General features: G+C 35.2%; 3 protein-coding genes across 12 annotated transcripts in view; all 3 read right to left on the bottom strand.

Moving 5' to 3' along the window:
• rab11al (RAB11a, member RAS oncogene family, like) overlaps positions 1-4,253 on the bottom strand; it is a 94,448-nt gene extending 90,195 nt beyond the window's left edge. For 8 of the 9 annotated variants that reach the window (XR_015510303.1, XR_015510301.1, XR_015510304.1 and 5 more), the window contains exon 1: positions 3,856-4,224. Coding sequence is in view for 6 of the 9 variants with exons in the window: in XM_087285336.1 (XP_087141462.1) it covers positions 3,856-3,895 (40 nt within the window). In the remaining 3 variants the exon portion in view is untranslated. 9 annotated transcript variants of the gene reach the window in all.
• The window catches only part of LOC147840416 (uncharacterized), a 976,031-nt gene that overhangs the window by 105,811 nt on the left and 857,636 nt on the right, over positions 1-12,584 (bottom strand). The gene's annotated exons all lie outside the window — the stretch shown is intronic.
• The window catches only part of rab25b (RAB25, member RAS oncogene family b), a 21,883-nt gene continuing 18,697 nt past the window's right edge, over positions 9,399-12,584 (bottom strand). Inside the window, exon 6 of the mRNA XM_087286203.1 lies at positions 9,399-12,584. This exon is cut by the window's right edge and continues 1,321 nt beyond it. The gene's annotated coding sequence lies outside the window, so the exon portion shown is untranslated.

Below are 12,584 nucleotides of genomic sequence, written 5' to 3'. Positions count from 1 at the left end.
TGGCCTTACGATAACAGTGCTAAAATGAGAGGCACAAATTTGTGTACACCAGGTTGCTTTTTGCTCGTGTTTTCCCATCAACGTTTAACGCCTTGTGACTAAATAAAGGGCGTCAAAGTGATCGTGCAAACCAACGCACAAAACGCCAGTGGTAAAAGCGCTATTTTTTAAGAAACGCCTCATGCTCATTTTTTTGTATAGATGCGCCACGTCTAAACCTTCTCCACCAATCAGATCGGCACTTTTGTTTACATGCAAAAGCTGCAGTTCACTTCTTGGTCATGTGTCTTTTTATGTTCTAAACTTGTATATCTTTTTTTTTTTACACAAATGAGCTAGCACAGCTTTTTTTTTTTACACATACTGGTGACAAAAAAGTAAGTCATGCAAAATAGAAACAAGTTTGTATATTCACTACCTTGCCATATTCACTGTGGACATCCGACAACCTGTTTATTAACTGGAATTTTTTTAAATCACAGAATGTGGAAGCGAGAACGCTTTCAAAGGAGGAAAAGATCATCAATGAATAACGACTTGCATTTCAGCCTGTTTGTCAGGCGACATTTTTTATTAACACAAAAGACCATTTTTAAAAATCACAGCTATTATTGCCATCATATAGACATGAAAGGAAAAAAAATCCACAAGCATACTTCTCAGCTAATATTGTCTGGTCTAATAATAAATGATCTAAGTTAGGAACACAGGCATGCACTTTGACAAAGACTTCTGCTTGTTTTAAAGCTGCCGGACAGGCTTGTTTGAAGAGCAAAGCTGAGATTGAAGAGCACTGATTGATTCATGATCAAACAGCAAACGGTGAACAGAGCGTGGAGTTTGAGGCTAAAACTATAACTTATGGACATGTCATGAACACCACAGAGGTCAGATTAGTGACAATCATATTTGTTCATCATTAATATAACATTTCCCAGTACTGGGTTGCAACTGGAAGGGTATCCACTGTTTAAAACATTTTGGATGAGTTGGCGGTTCATTCCGCTGTGGCAACCCTTGATTAATTCATATTTACATTAGAGGTTTTTTTTTTTTAATCGTGTTATTGGATACATTTCCTTGCATCAAATGTGTCTTTTGACTTCAGTTTTTTAAAGCCTCCTGAGCACAAACCCATCCTGAAGGCCCGATTTATACAGGTCTTACCGGTTTAACTCTGCTTGTATTACTCACGCTACTGAAGGAAACCTCAAAATCAGTTTCCACGCGAAGTACAAAATGTTTCTTTCCGTTTCTATGAGACAGGAGCATTCATTTAATGTTCAAACTGTTTGTTTACATATCATATGATCAAAATGTGGTTGACGGTTAAAGCAAGACATTAAAAGAAGCCAATCGTGTTGTGTATCATTTGATAAGGCAAAACTTTTGCGCTTAGAAATAATTCATTGAAAGTACATGAAATTATGTATATTGCATAATATATATTGAAATTATATTATGATTATAAAATGTTGCCGCTATTTAGCGATATGACTGTGATATTTAGTCCCTCTTGACTTGTTACATGTCAAAAAATGTAGCTTTTTTTGTTCAGTTGAACATAGAAGAAGATTTTTTTTAGATGTTGGAAACATAACAATTCTACTATGGATGTTAATGGTTACCAGTTTTCAACATTATTTAAACTATCCTCTTTTGTGTTAACAGAACAACAAACTTAAACTGGTGTTATAAATCAAGTCAATTGTGAGTAAATGATAGCAGAATTTTCATTATTTGATAAACTATCCCTTCAGGAATACTGTACATCCTGCAAGAACATTTTTACTTCCGAAATTTAGGTTTATTTCAATATTTTACCTGCCTTTTCTTTGTAATCGTGAATCATTTATAATTGTTTCCAAACCTGTATCATTTCTGTGTATGCATGAGATGATAACTGGTTTCAAGGTTTACCATGGTTTGGAAAAGTCAAGGTTTTAAACCCGCAAAAATCTTCTGTTATATCGTTCCTAAGGTATAGGTAAGCAGGGGTGGATTTAGTGATTTGGGGGCCCTAAGCAATTACAGCCATGGGGGGCCTAAAAGTTTGTACTTTAGATTATTTTTAATTAGTTTATTTTGCTGTTTTTTTTATACCACTTAATCTCCTTTTTTGTATTTTGTCTTAATACAAAATAATATTAACAACATGTAAAGTATCTTGTAAAACTTTTTTAAATAATTTGTTTTCTTAAAATTAATTCACAACTGATACAACATATAAACTATTTCATTTTAAAACTAAATATTTACCCAGTTTGTCTGCTGGACTGCTCCATGATTACAGGTGGGGGACACATTTGCGCAGAAGTAATAATCATTAAAATATTATTTGTTTAGACACCTGCCAAACAAAATATGATAAAAAAAATTATGTTATTTATACAATTTATAGATATAATTTATACTTCTAGATATTTTTGGGGGGCCCTTGGATATCCTGTGGACATAAGCAACCGCTTACCTTGCTTATTGGTTTAATCTGCCCCTGTATGTAAGGGTTTATTTTATGCGTTGTAAGGAAATCTGTGTTAATGAAACTAGGTATCGGATGATAACCGTTTTCAAGGTATACTGCGGTTTGGAAAAGTAAAGGTTTTGAAACCGTCAAAATTTTCTGCTATACCATTCCAAAGATATTAGTACAATATTTTGTTTACTTTTTTTGCTTGTTTTTGGGACAAAAGTATCTCCAGCAGAAAAAATATCCAAAGATGACATTTTAAATTGTAAAGAAATCTGTGTTTTTGAAACAAATGAAAACAGTAGAATTGTATTTAGTCTGACATGTTTACTGTTCTGACTTCCGAAATATCAAATATGTTTTCTAAAATAAAAATGTATTGGGGGAAATGTGGGGAAAAGTTTTTTTTTTTTTTACCCAGACATTAAAAAAACTTATTGTAGAGCAGCAATCACAATAATGTGATGCAGTTAAATCATGATACTTTTATCCAAGGCAGGGATGTCCAAACTCGGTCCTGGAGGGCTGGTGTCCTGCATATTTTAGTTCCAACTCCAATTAAACACATCTGAACCAGCTAATCAAGCTCTTTCTAGGTATACTAGAAACTTCCAGACAGGTGTGTTAAAGGAAGTTAGAGCTAAATTGTGCAGGACACTGGCCCTCCAGGACTGAGTTTAGGCACCCTTGATCCAAGGTTATCATATCGTCAGAAATTTATACCAGCCCATGCCTATTTCTGTGTAAGAAGTATTAATCGGCTTCTTCCTCAAATATGATCATTAGCAGGTTAACCTGCCACCATGTCCAAAAAACCAGCTTGTCCACCTTAGTTTGACCGACTGGTTCAAAGAGGTCAACCTGCTGCTGACTACAAGTTGAATTAGGAACAGTTAGCAGTTTACAAACCACAATTTTACCATGATAATTTCTGGTTTAGAATTTTAAAAATACATATCTTAAGAAGAAAGTGACATTTCTGAAAGTCAGTTGTTGTGGAAGTTTATTATTGAGGTAATGTTGGTTTTAGAGTCGCACATTCGTTCAGTGACAACTTGTGACACGCTCCCTATATGTTTACCATGGTATTTTGAATATTCGGTCTGAAATCACATCCAAGTATGATTTGATTACAAAATTAGCACTATGTATATGACTGTGAACGATGTTGTACTTCGATAGTCATTGGCTACTAATATGATTCCATTATTTTGAATATTTTATGGTGGTTCATTCCGCTGTGGCGACCCCTGCTTAATAAATGGATTAAGCCGAAAAGAAAATAAATGAATATTTTTAATAAAATGATCTTATTAAGGAGAGAGTGCGAATGTGTGAATATAAAACCATCTTTACCTCAGTGAAGTTCAGTAAAGTGGACTTACCTTTAAAGAGATAGTCATACTCGTCCTCTCTACCAGTCATGACTTTAATCTTCTTACCGGCTAATACGAACTCCGTGTTTTCAAATGTAAAGACAGCAATGTCTCCCGGAGAACCACGAGATGCTTGTGGTAATATATATTTACTATATAGTCGCAGAACTTCGTTTACAAGACGCGTCGGCTGATCACGAGCGCTTCATTACGCGCGAGCTTCGTGCGTTAAACAACCTTTGAGCCAAAAAATAAAACATATAACATATTACCTTCTCTTGACATTAATATATAATGCGGTCGTCAAGTAAAATAAGTCGTAAAGTAGACTAAACTACTGCTAGTCGTTGCTGGGCTACGTCAACCAAGTTTCGCACTTGCCGTCTCATCTTTAGGCAAAAGCTTACGTCATTGTGCTGAGATGTAGCCCCGCCTTTCTGAGTATCCCATTGGCCATTATATCTGTCAATCACACGAGTGCGTCTCAGTCATCCAATGAATTGTGCTGTGTAGGGCTTCCGTACAGGTGTGCAACGTCACAGGTGTGTCTTTCAGTTGTCATTTATACTAAACATCAAGTATAATGCTTTTTAAAATATAATAGATGTTAATTAAACGTAAGGTATAATGAAACACAATGTAGCATGTCAATACATTAGACGAGCTGTCCAAAAGGTGTGTGTTAGATCAAATCTTCCACATTCCTCTGACTCTCAGTAAACGCTGCGGCTGGAAATGCCACGTTGGAGGAGATGAAGAGGCAGGGCTGTAAAACTGTCAGGGTTTGAACCAGGAATTTTTAAACATTCTGATTTTGAAGTTTATTTAGAAAGGAATTTATTTGTATAAGTGCAAATTGTCTAATTCCATTTCAACTGCTTTTAATATAGTCTTAATTAAAATCTAATTTATACTGTCACTTGACCCTTCAGAATTCATAACATATGCATATATAGCATACTGTTTAAAATGTTTGATAATATTAATGTTTTTGCTGCCTAATATTTATTGTTTCATTTTCTTTTAAGATTCTTTATTAAATAGAATGTTGAAATATTTAGTTACTTTGTGTTTAATGATTATAATGATCATTTTTCTCTTCTTCTTCATTTTTTTATATCACATTTTACCTGTTATTTTTTTAATCAGTTTTATTATTATTATTTTTTACTTGTTTCTTTTATTCTTGTTTATGTAAAGCACTTTGAATTGCCACTGTGTATGAAATGTGCTATATAAATAAACTTGCCTTGCCTTGCCTAATGTGGCATTTTAACAATTTACATTTATATTTAGCAGATGCATTTGGTCCAAAATGATTCACAGTTCAAAAGGCATTCAGCCATTCAACAAAAAGAGGCAATATACACAAGAAAGAGCTAATTATACTAAGAACTATTATATATTGGGATGTGGAGTCATTTAATTTAATGCATTATTGTTGAATTTATTTATTTTTTATTTATTTTTTTGTTAAATCTTGATTTTTTTTTTTTTTTTTTAGTTGAGTTTAGTTTATTTGTTTACAGGGTCAATGCACATTATTAAACACAGTAATATGTGCCAGGGTTAGCCAAGAATGGCTATTTTTCATCTGTAACCCCCTTAAAGAATGTAAAAAAACACCTAAAACAGAAGCACAGCATAATAACATAGAATTACAATACATTATTTTCGATGTATATAAGTGAAATGCAGATTTCTGAAAGCAATATTACCCTACTCAAGTATGCTGATGACATGACTGTGGTTGGACTTACGGTCAAAGGAAAGGAGGAGCTAGAGAGGGCCTACATTGAGTACACAGAATATCTGGTGACTTGGTGCGAGGACAGTGCTTTGTCACTTAATGCTTTAAAAACTCAGGAACTAATTATTAGTAGGGAAGGGCAGCCTATATGTCATCCAGTTACTATTGAGGGTCAACATGTGGAGATTGTAAACAGGTTTAAGTATCTGGGAATTATTTTAGATAGTGGCTTAGATTTTGGTGAACACGCAGACTATATCTACAAGAAGGCAACACAGAGACTCTTCCTTGTAATAAAATTAAATAGTTGTAATGTTAGTAAGGGTATTCTGAGGAAGGTTTATACCAGTCTGGTTGGAAGTATTATCTCCTATAATATTTCTTGCTGGTAGGGAAATCTTGGAGCTAGAAGCAAGTATAACCATGCAAACATCGTTAATATGGCTAGGAAGATCATAATGGACCCCCAGAAGCAGATTGTGGAACTGTACACAAACCAGACCAGACGGAAAGCCTCAGATAGTTCAGGACTCAACTCATCCTCTTTATTATGAATTTTGAAAAGCTTCCTTCTGGTGGACGATACAGAGTACCCACAGCAAAAACAAATATTTTTAAGAAATCTTTTATACCGTTTGCTATTACCATACTGAATGAATGATCATGAAGTAGATTGGATGACTAGGGATGTGTGATGGTAATCTTTGGAGAAGGAAGCTTTGTGTTTGTGTTTGTTTTTGTGATGTTTGGGAGGCCAAAAAGGAATTTCCACACATGTGGACAATAAAGTTTTCTAATCTAATCTAATCTAATCTAATCTAATCTAATCTAATCTAATCCACAATCATATATAAAATACAAAAAAAAAAAACAGATTTTTGGCAACAGAAGATGACAAAAAAGCCAAAGACAAACAGTACTCTACACCATAACTTTTCAATCCAGATGGATGGGGCAACCATTACTGCATCCAAAATGGTGAAAAGCCTTGGAGTAACGATTGATGACCAAATAAACTTCTCTGACCACATTTCTAGAACTGCTTGATCGTGCAGATTCGCACTCTATAACATCAACTCAACTCCTTGTTCAAGCTCTTGTTCTCTCCAAACTGGATTACTGCAACTCTCTACTAGCTGGGATTCCAGCTAACTCTATCAAGCCTCTTCAACTGCTCCAGAACGCAGCAGCACGAGTGGTCTTCAATGAACCTAAACGAGCACATGTCACTCCGCTGCTAGTCCGTTTGCACTGGCTGCCAGTTGCTGCTCGCATCAAATTCAAAGCTCTGATGTTTGCCTACAAAGTGACTTCTGGCCTTGCTCCTTCTTATCTGCTCTCACTTCTGCAGATCTATGTGCCCTCCAGAAACTTGCGTTCTGTGAATGAATGTCGCCTCGTGGTTCCATCCCAAAGAGGGAAGAAATCACTTTCGCGAACGCTCACACTCAATCTGCCCAGTTGGTGGAATGAACTCCCTAACTGCATCAGAACAGCAGAGTCACTCGCTAATTTCAAGAAACGACTAAAAACTCAACTATTTAGTCTCCACTTCACTTCCTAATCTGCAATTGCCTCTTTGAATATCACACTAACTGTACAAAAAACAAAAAAAAATACTAATACTACTAATACTTCCCTTCTTAGACTTTACAGACCTGAAACTTGCCTGTAGCACTTATTCATTGTTGCTCTTGGTTGTGTAAATTGCTTCCTTGTCCTCATTTGTAAGTCGCTTTGGATAAAAGCGTCTGCTAAATGACTAAATGTAAATGTACTAAAAAAGTGTCAAAAATACACTAATGCTGACAATGCTAATTAACCAATTTTTAACATGAAACCGAAAGAACAAAAAGTGCATGATCTTCTAATTGTTGGTGGGATAGAGTTCCATTCCGTAGCAGCTTTCAGCCTTTCACTGCAAATACAGACTGACTGAACTTACTTTTTTTGAGAAATAATACAGTCCCCTCTTTTACAACCTCTAGTAGTTCGGTGAGCAGTCGTTCTAACTTCGTGTTATGTAGAATCTTAAAGAGTAAACAAATTTGTACATATTTAATCAAATCTTCCCAGCTAAGTAGGTTGTGTTTCTTTAATGTTGAACAATGGTGAAATTGAACTGTTTTTAATCAAGGGTTTTTAAGGATTGTTTGTATAATGATTCAAGTGGCTTTAAAGTAGTAACGCTAGCTTGAAACCAAGTGGTTAAACAATAAGTGAAATGAGAAATGATCAAGGAGTGATAATAGATTAGGGCAGCCTCACATGACATCTGATCACGAGTAAATCTGAAATTTGCTGAACTGAATCTAACCCGGTTATCAGAACACCAAGGTACTTGTACTTAGATACAACTTGTAATCTTTCCGCTGGTACAAATACATCAGGTACTACACTTAACCTATTAGAAAAGAACATACACACGGTTTTAGAGATGTTCAACTGTAAACAGCATAGATCTAACCAGGCTAAACATATACCTGCGATTCTGTGAGTTTCTTTGCATCTTGTAACACACTACTACTATGAATAAATATAACAGTGTCATTCACATACATTTGTATATTATTATTAGGACAAATAGTTGAAAGATCATTGACATATGAAGTAAAAAGGGCCCAAAATAGATCCTTGTGGAACACCTGTGGATATATCAACGCAATCTCATGGCAATTCGTACTCTTTTTGATTTAGTGGCTAATTCGTATGAATTCGTACAATCTAATTCGCACAATTTAGTATAATATACTCATCATCCAATGATGGTTGGGGTTAGGGGTGGGGTTGGGTGCCACGCCTCCTTTTTAAAATCGTACATTCGAATGACTGAACTTATATGAATTCGTACGAATTAGCCACTAAACTGACAAAACATAAAATACTTAAGTTTCCTCGAGAGATCAGGCTGGGATATACCCAAAGGGTAGTTTGTAGATTTGTAGTTCTGTATATTAACACACTGTGTGCTACCAAACAGGTATGATTCCATCCATTTCTTAATCTCTAAGCCATGAGCACAGCTGTTTACACTGATTATAACAATCGGAATTGGAATGTCTGTATTGTCCAAGAGGGGCAATTAGGCTTACAGCAGTAGCCAACAGTTAACAGCAACAGGTCACACTCAAACAACATAGAAGTAACAGTGAACAATAAAATTCATTCATTGTCTTTTTGGCTTAGTCCCTGTTTTAATCTGGGGTTGCCACAGCGGAATGAACCGACAACTAATCCAGCACATGTTTTACGCAGCAGCTGCAACCCATCACTGGAAAACATCCATACACACTCATTCACACACATACACTACGGCCAATTTAGCTTATCAAATTCACCTATAGCACATGTTTTTGGACTTGTGGAGGAAACCCACGCCAACGCGAGAACATGCAAAACTCCACACAGAAAAGTCACTTGTCCCAGCCGAGGCTCAAACCAGCGACCTTCTTGCTGTGAGGTATTTGTGCTACCCACTGTGCCACCCTATTATTATTATTATTATTGCAAATGGCCATTTCCAAATCAATCAGTCTGCTCAATTCATATTCCAATATCTATAATCCATAAATGTGTAATTTTACACAAATTGGTTTAGAGGAATATTATATGAATATCTGGTGGTCTCATTTAAATCATCTGGTGATATTCATTTAAATGTATGTTGCATCAGAGAATATCAATTAATAAATGTGCATTCACAAACATTCATAAATACAGTTTTTATTTAATTCTTTGGTTACTGACGTTAAACATTTCAGAATCTGTGCTTACTCATAGTGGAAAAGAAAATCAGACACTATTATTTTATATTCCTGCTTTTATTCTTATTGCATGACAAACAGGAAGCATATTCATCATATTGCATAAACAACCGCAACTGATAATGATAATAATAAAAATATTAATAATAATAATTATAATATTAATAATAATTCCAGCATCAATGATCACATTAAACTGATCATAATGATATTATGATTTGTTGAAATAAATCTTTGCATATGTACATATTTTATTTATAGATTTTCTTTAGCACACAAAATACTGATTCAGCGTTGATTATTCTTAAATATTAAAGTAAATCTTAATATTTTTATTCAATTAATGACATCAAGCATGCTGAATCAGTCAGTCAAGTAAATGGAATAAAGATCGTCTTTTCTCCATCTTACAATTTAATTAAAGTAATAGAGAAGTTTCTCCAGCCTCTCAATAATATTGAGGAAGACTATCATAAAGTATCTGCTATTGAGTAGTAAAACCAGTTTTGGCATGATATTTCATAAATAATAAACACAAAAATCTGCTACTGACAGAAAACAAAGAGAAAACCGATTAAAATTCATTCTATAATGCTTGTCAAAGCCTACAAACATTAAAATGTCTTTTGATTAAGATATAATATTTAAGAACACAGATATGGCTATAAGTCAGTCAAATGGATTTAGTTGTGGTTTTTCTCAGAGATATCTCTACTGTACGATAGCAACGTTATACAGTTGAAGTCCAAACTATTACATTTTTGTTTTTTTTTCAAATATTTCCCAAATGATGTTTAACAGAGCAAGGACATTTTCACAGCATGTCTGATAATATTTTTCTTAAAAAGAAAGTCTTATTTGTTTTATTTCAGCTAGAATGAAAGCAGTTTTATTTTTTTTAACAACCATTTTAAGGTCAAAATTATTAGCCCCCTTAAGCTATGTTTTTTGATTGTCTACACAACAAACCATGGTTTTAAAATGATTTGCTTAATTAACCTAATTAAAGGTGCAGTATGTAAAGGCCTGTTCACACCGAGATTTCAGCCACGATTTTGTCATTTAAGACAAATTTGAATTTGAAATCTTTCATCGCTGGTTTTACATGTTCACAGACAGTCGCTTGGTGCCCGTTGCGATCAAATTTTTCCTCCGATGAAGTTCTGGTAGCGTCAGACGTTTTCGCACACTTTCCTGCAGTGTGTCAACAGCTGCGATGAGCATCAATCCAGGAACCAATAGGAGCTCAGAATTTAATGACGCAATTCATGCGACAATTCAACTGACCGCAGGGATATGTCAAAACAGTTTTCTTCCTGGTTTTATTATTTAGACTCGCCGTGTGCAAAACTGCCGCTACAGATTGTTTATGTTTGCTGTGAGGAATCATTTCAGAACGCAGGATAGTAAAAGTGTCACAGGTGGATAACGTCAAACTCCATCTTCATTGTCGTTCAGTCTGACTTTATGACAGCTGAGATCTTACAATGTGACATTGGTTGTCAGATTGACAACATCAACAGAAGCGAGACTGACTATAAAGTCTAAAGGCTGATTTAATGGCTGGTTTAAATGCTTTTCAAATTAAAAGCAACGGCACAAGCTACAATTAATATTTTCCATATTAAAGTGAGTTTTTGTTTAAACCAACACCGCAAATTGATATATTAGAAATGGCTTCTATTTCTTGCAGCTGAATAACAGAAAACTGACAATGACCACCTCAGGTACAGCTTATGTGCTTTATTCAGTGTTAAAGGCTAATAATGCGAGTTGGAATGCCATTTTACATGACATTTATTGCCATACTACTGAAAGCAGCAGCAGATAGTTCACTTCAGATCTTAAAAATAAACTGTTTGAAATTGATCTTTAGAGCTGTGACTCAAAACCAACACATATCAGTGATTCAGCATCTACGTTTAATAATGTTTAAGAGGTTTAATATATATTGATTAGATTATAAGCCTTACCATTCCGTTGGAGTGCAGCGAGTGCACTATTCTGTGCTTCTGAATGGCTGTATTAAAATTTCTGTTTTGTTTTGTTTGGTGCAAACAGCCAAATCGCTTATAATCCAATGAATACATATTAAACCTCTTTAACATTATTAAACGTAGATGCTGAATCACTGATATGTGTTGGTTTTGAGTCACAGCTCTAAAGATCAATTTCAAACAGTTAATTTTCAAGATCTGAGGTGAACTATCTGCTGCTGCTTTCAGTATTTAGAAATAAATGTCATGTAAAATGGCATTCAAACTCACCTTATTAGCATTTAACACTGAATAAAGCACATGAGGTGTACCTGAGGTGGTCATTGTCAGTTTTCTCTTTCTGTGCTTCTGAATGGCTGTATTTAAATTTCTGTCGGGTTTTGTCTGGTGCAAACAGCCAAATCGCTTATCACTGCAAATCTTGTCATGTAGCGTGTTGTTAGGACACAGGTCTACAATGTAACCTGCTCACCTGATGTTTACGTTCATAAAATTTATATTATTTGCTAATTAATCACCTCAAGTGAATCTGCATCTCATTTTGGATTCTGCCACTGTCTCCTGGAGGTTGCATTTCAGTCGCAGGCATGTACTTTGAGAGCCTTTCTGACTGATTAAATGAAATATGTGGTTTCCACCAAGGGAACTCGGGATGTTGAAATATAATTGGCTAAACTGGCATAGGGCGGGTTAAAAGCACCAAAACAAATACAGCCGTTTCAGCACGTACCACACATTTTCAAAGCAGAATATCTGACTTCAGCATTGCTTTTCAGATGAACAAGACTGTTCACTTTGCACGTTTCTGAAATATCTGCAAACATATTACGGTAGTTTTATGCCTTAGAAGAGTTAATAACTTACATACAGCACCTTTAAAGATCCCATATTATGGGTTTTTGAAAATGCCCTTCCATGTAGTTTGTAACACAGCTCTAAGTGAAGTGAAGTATCCAGCTAAGGCTTAAATCTGTAAGAGTACAGTGTTTAAAAGTGTTGATTCATCTATAAAAGAGTCGACTCATATTGCTTCAAATGAGTCACCTTGATAACGAGTCATTAGGTGTTTCGCCATGACGTACGAACGAAACCAAGTTATTCACGTGCACGCGCAAACCTGGGAGATTTGAAACCTGCGGCCCCGCCCTCTAACACAGAAACCCAGACACACACACCCACAAACACACACACACACACACACAAACATGCCGGTCGATTGAAGTCACA

This window comes from Danio rerio, chromosome 16 (genome assembly GCF_052040795.2).
Source record: "Danio rerio strain M-AB ecotype USA chromosome 16, GRCz13ab, whole genome shotgun sequence".
Lineage (NCBI taxonomy): Eukaryota > Metazoa > Chordata > Actinopteri > Cypriniformes > Danionidae > Danio > Danio rerio.
Note: the sequence above shows the minus strand (reverse complement) of the source record. Positions and strands in the feature narration are given on the sequence as shown.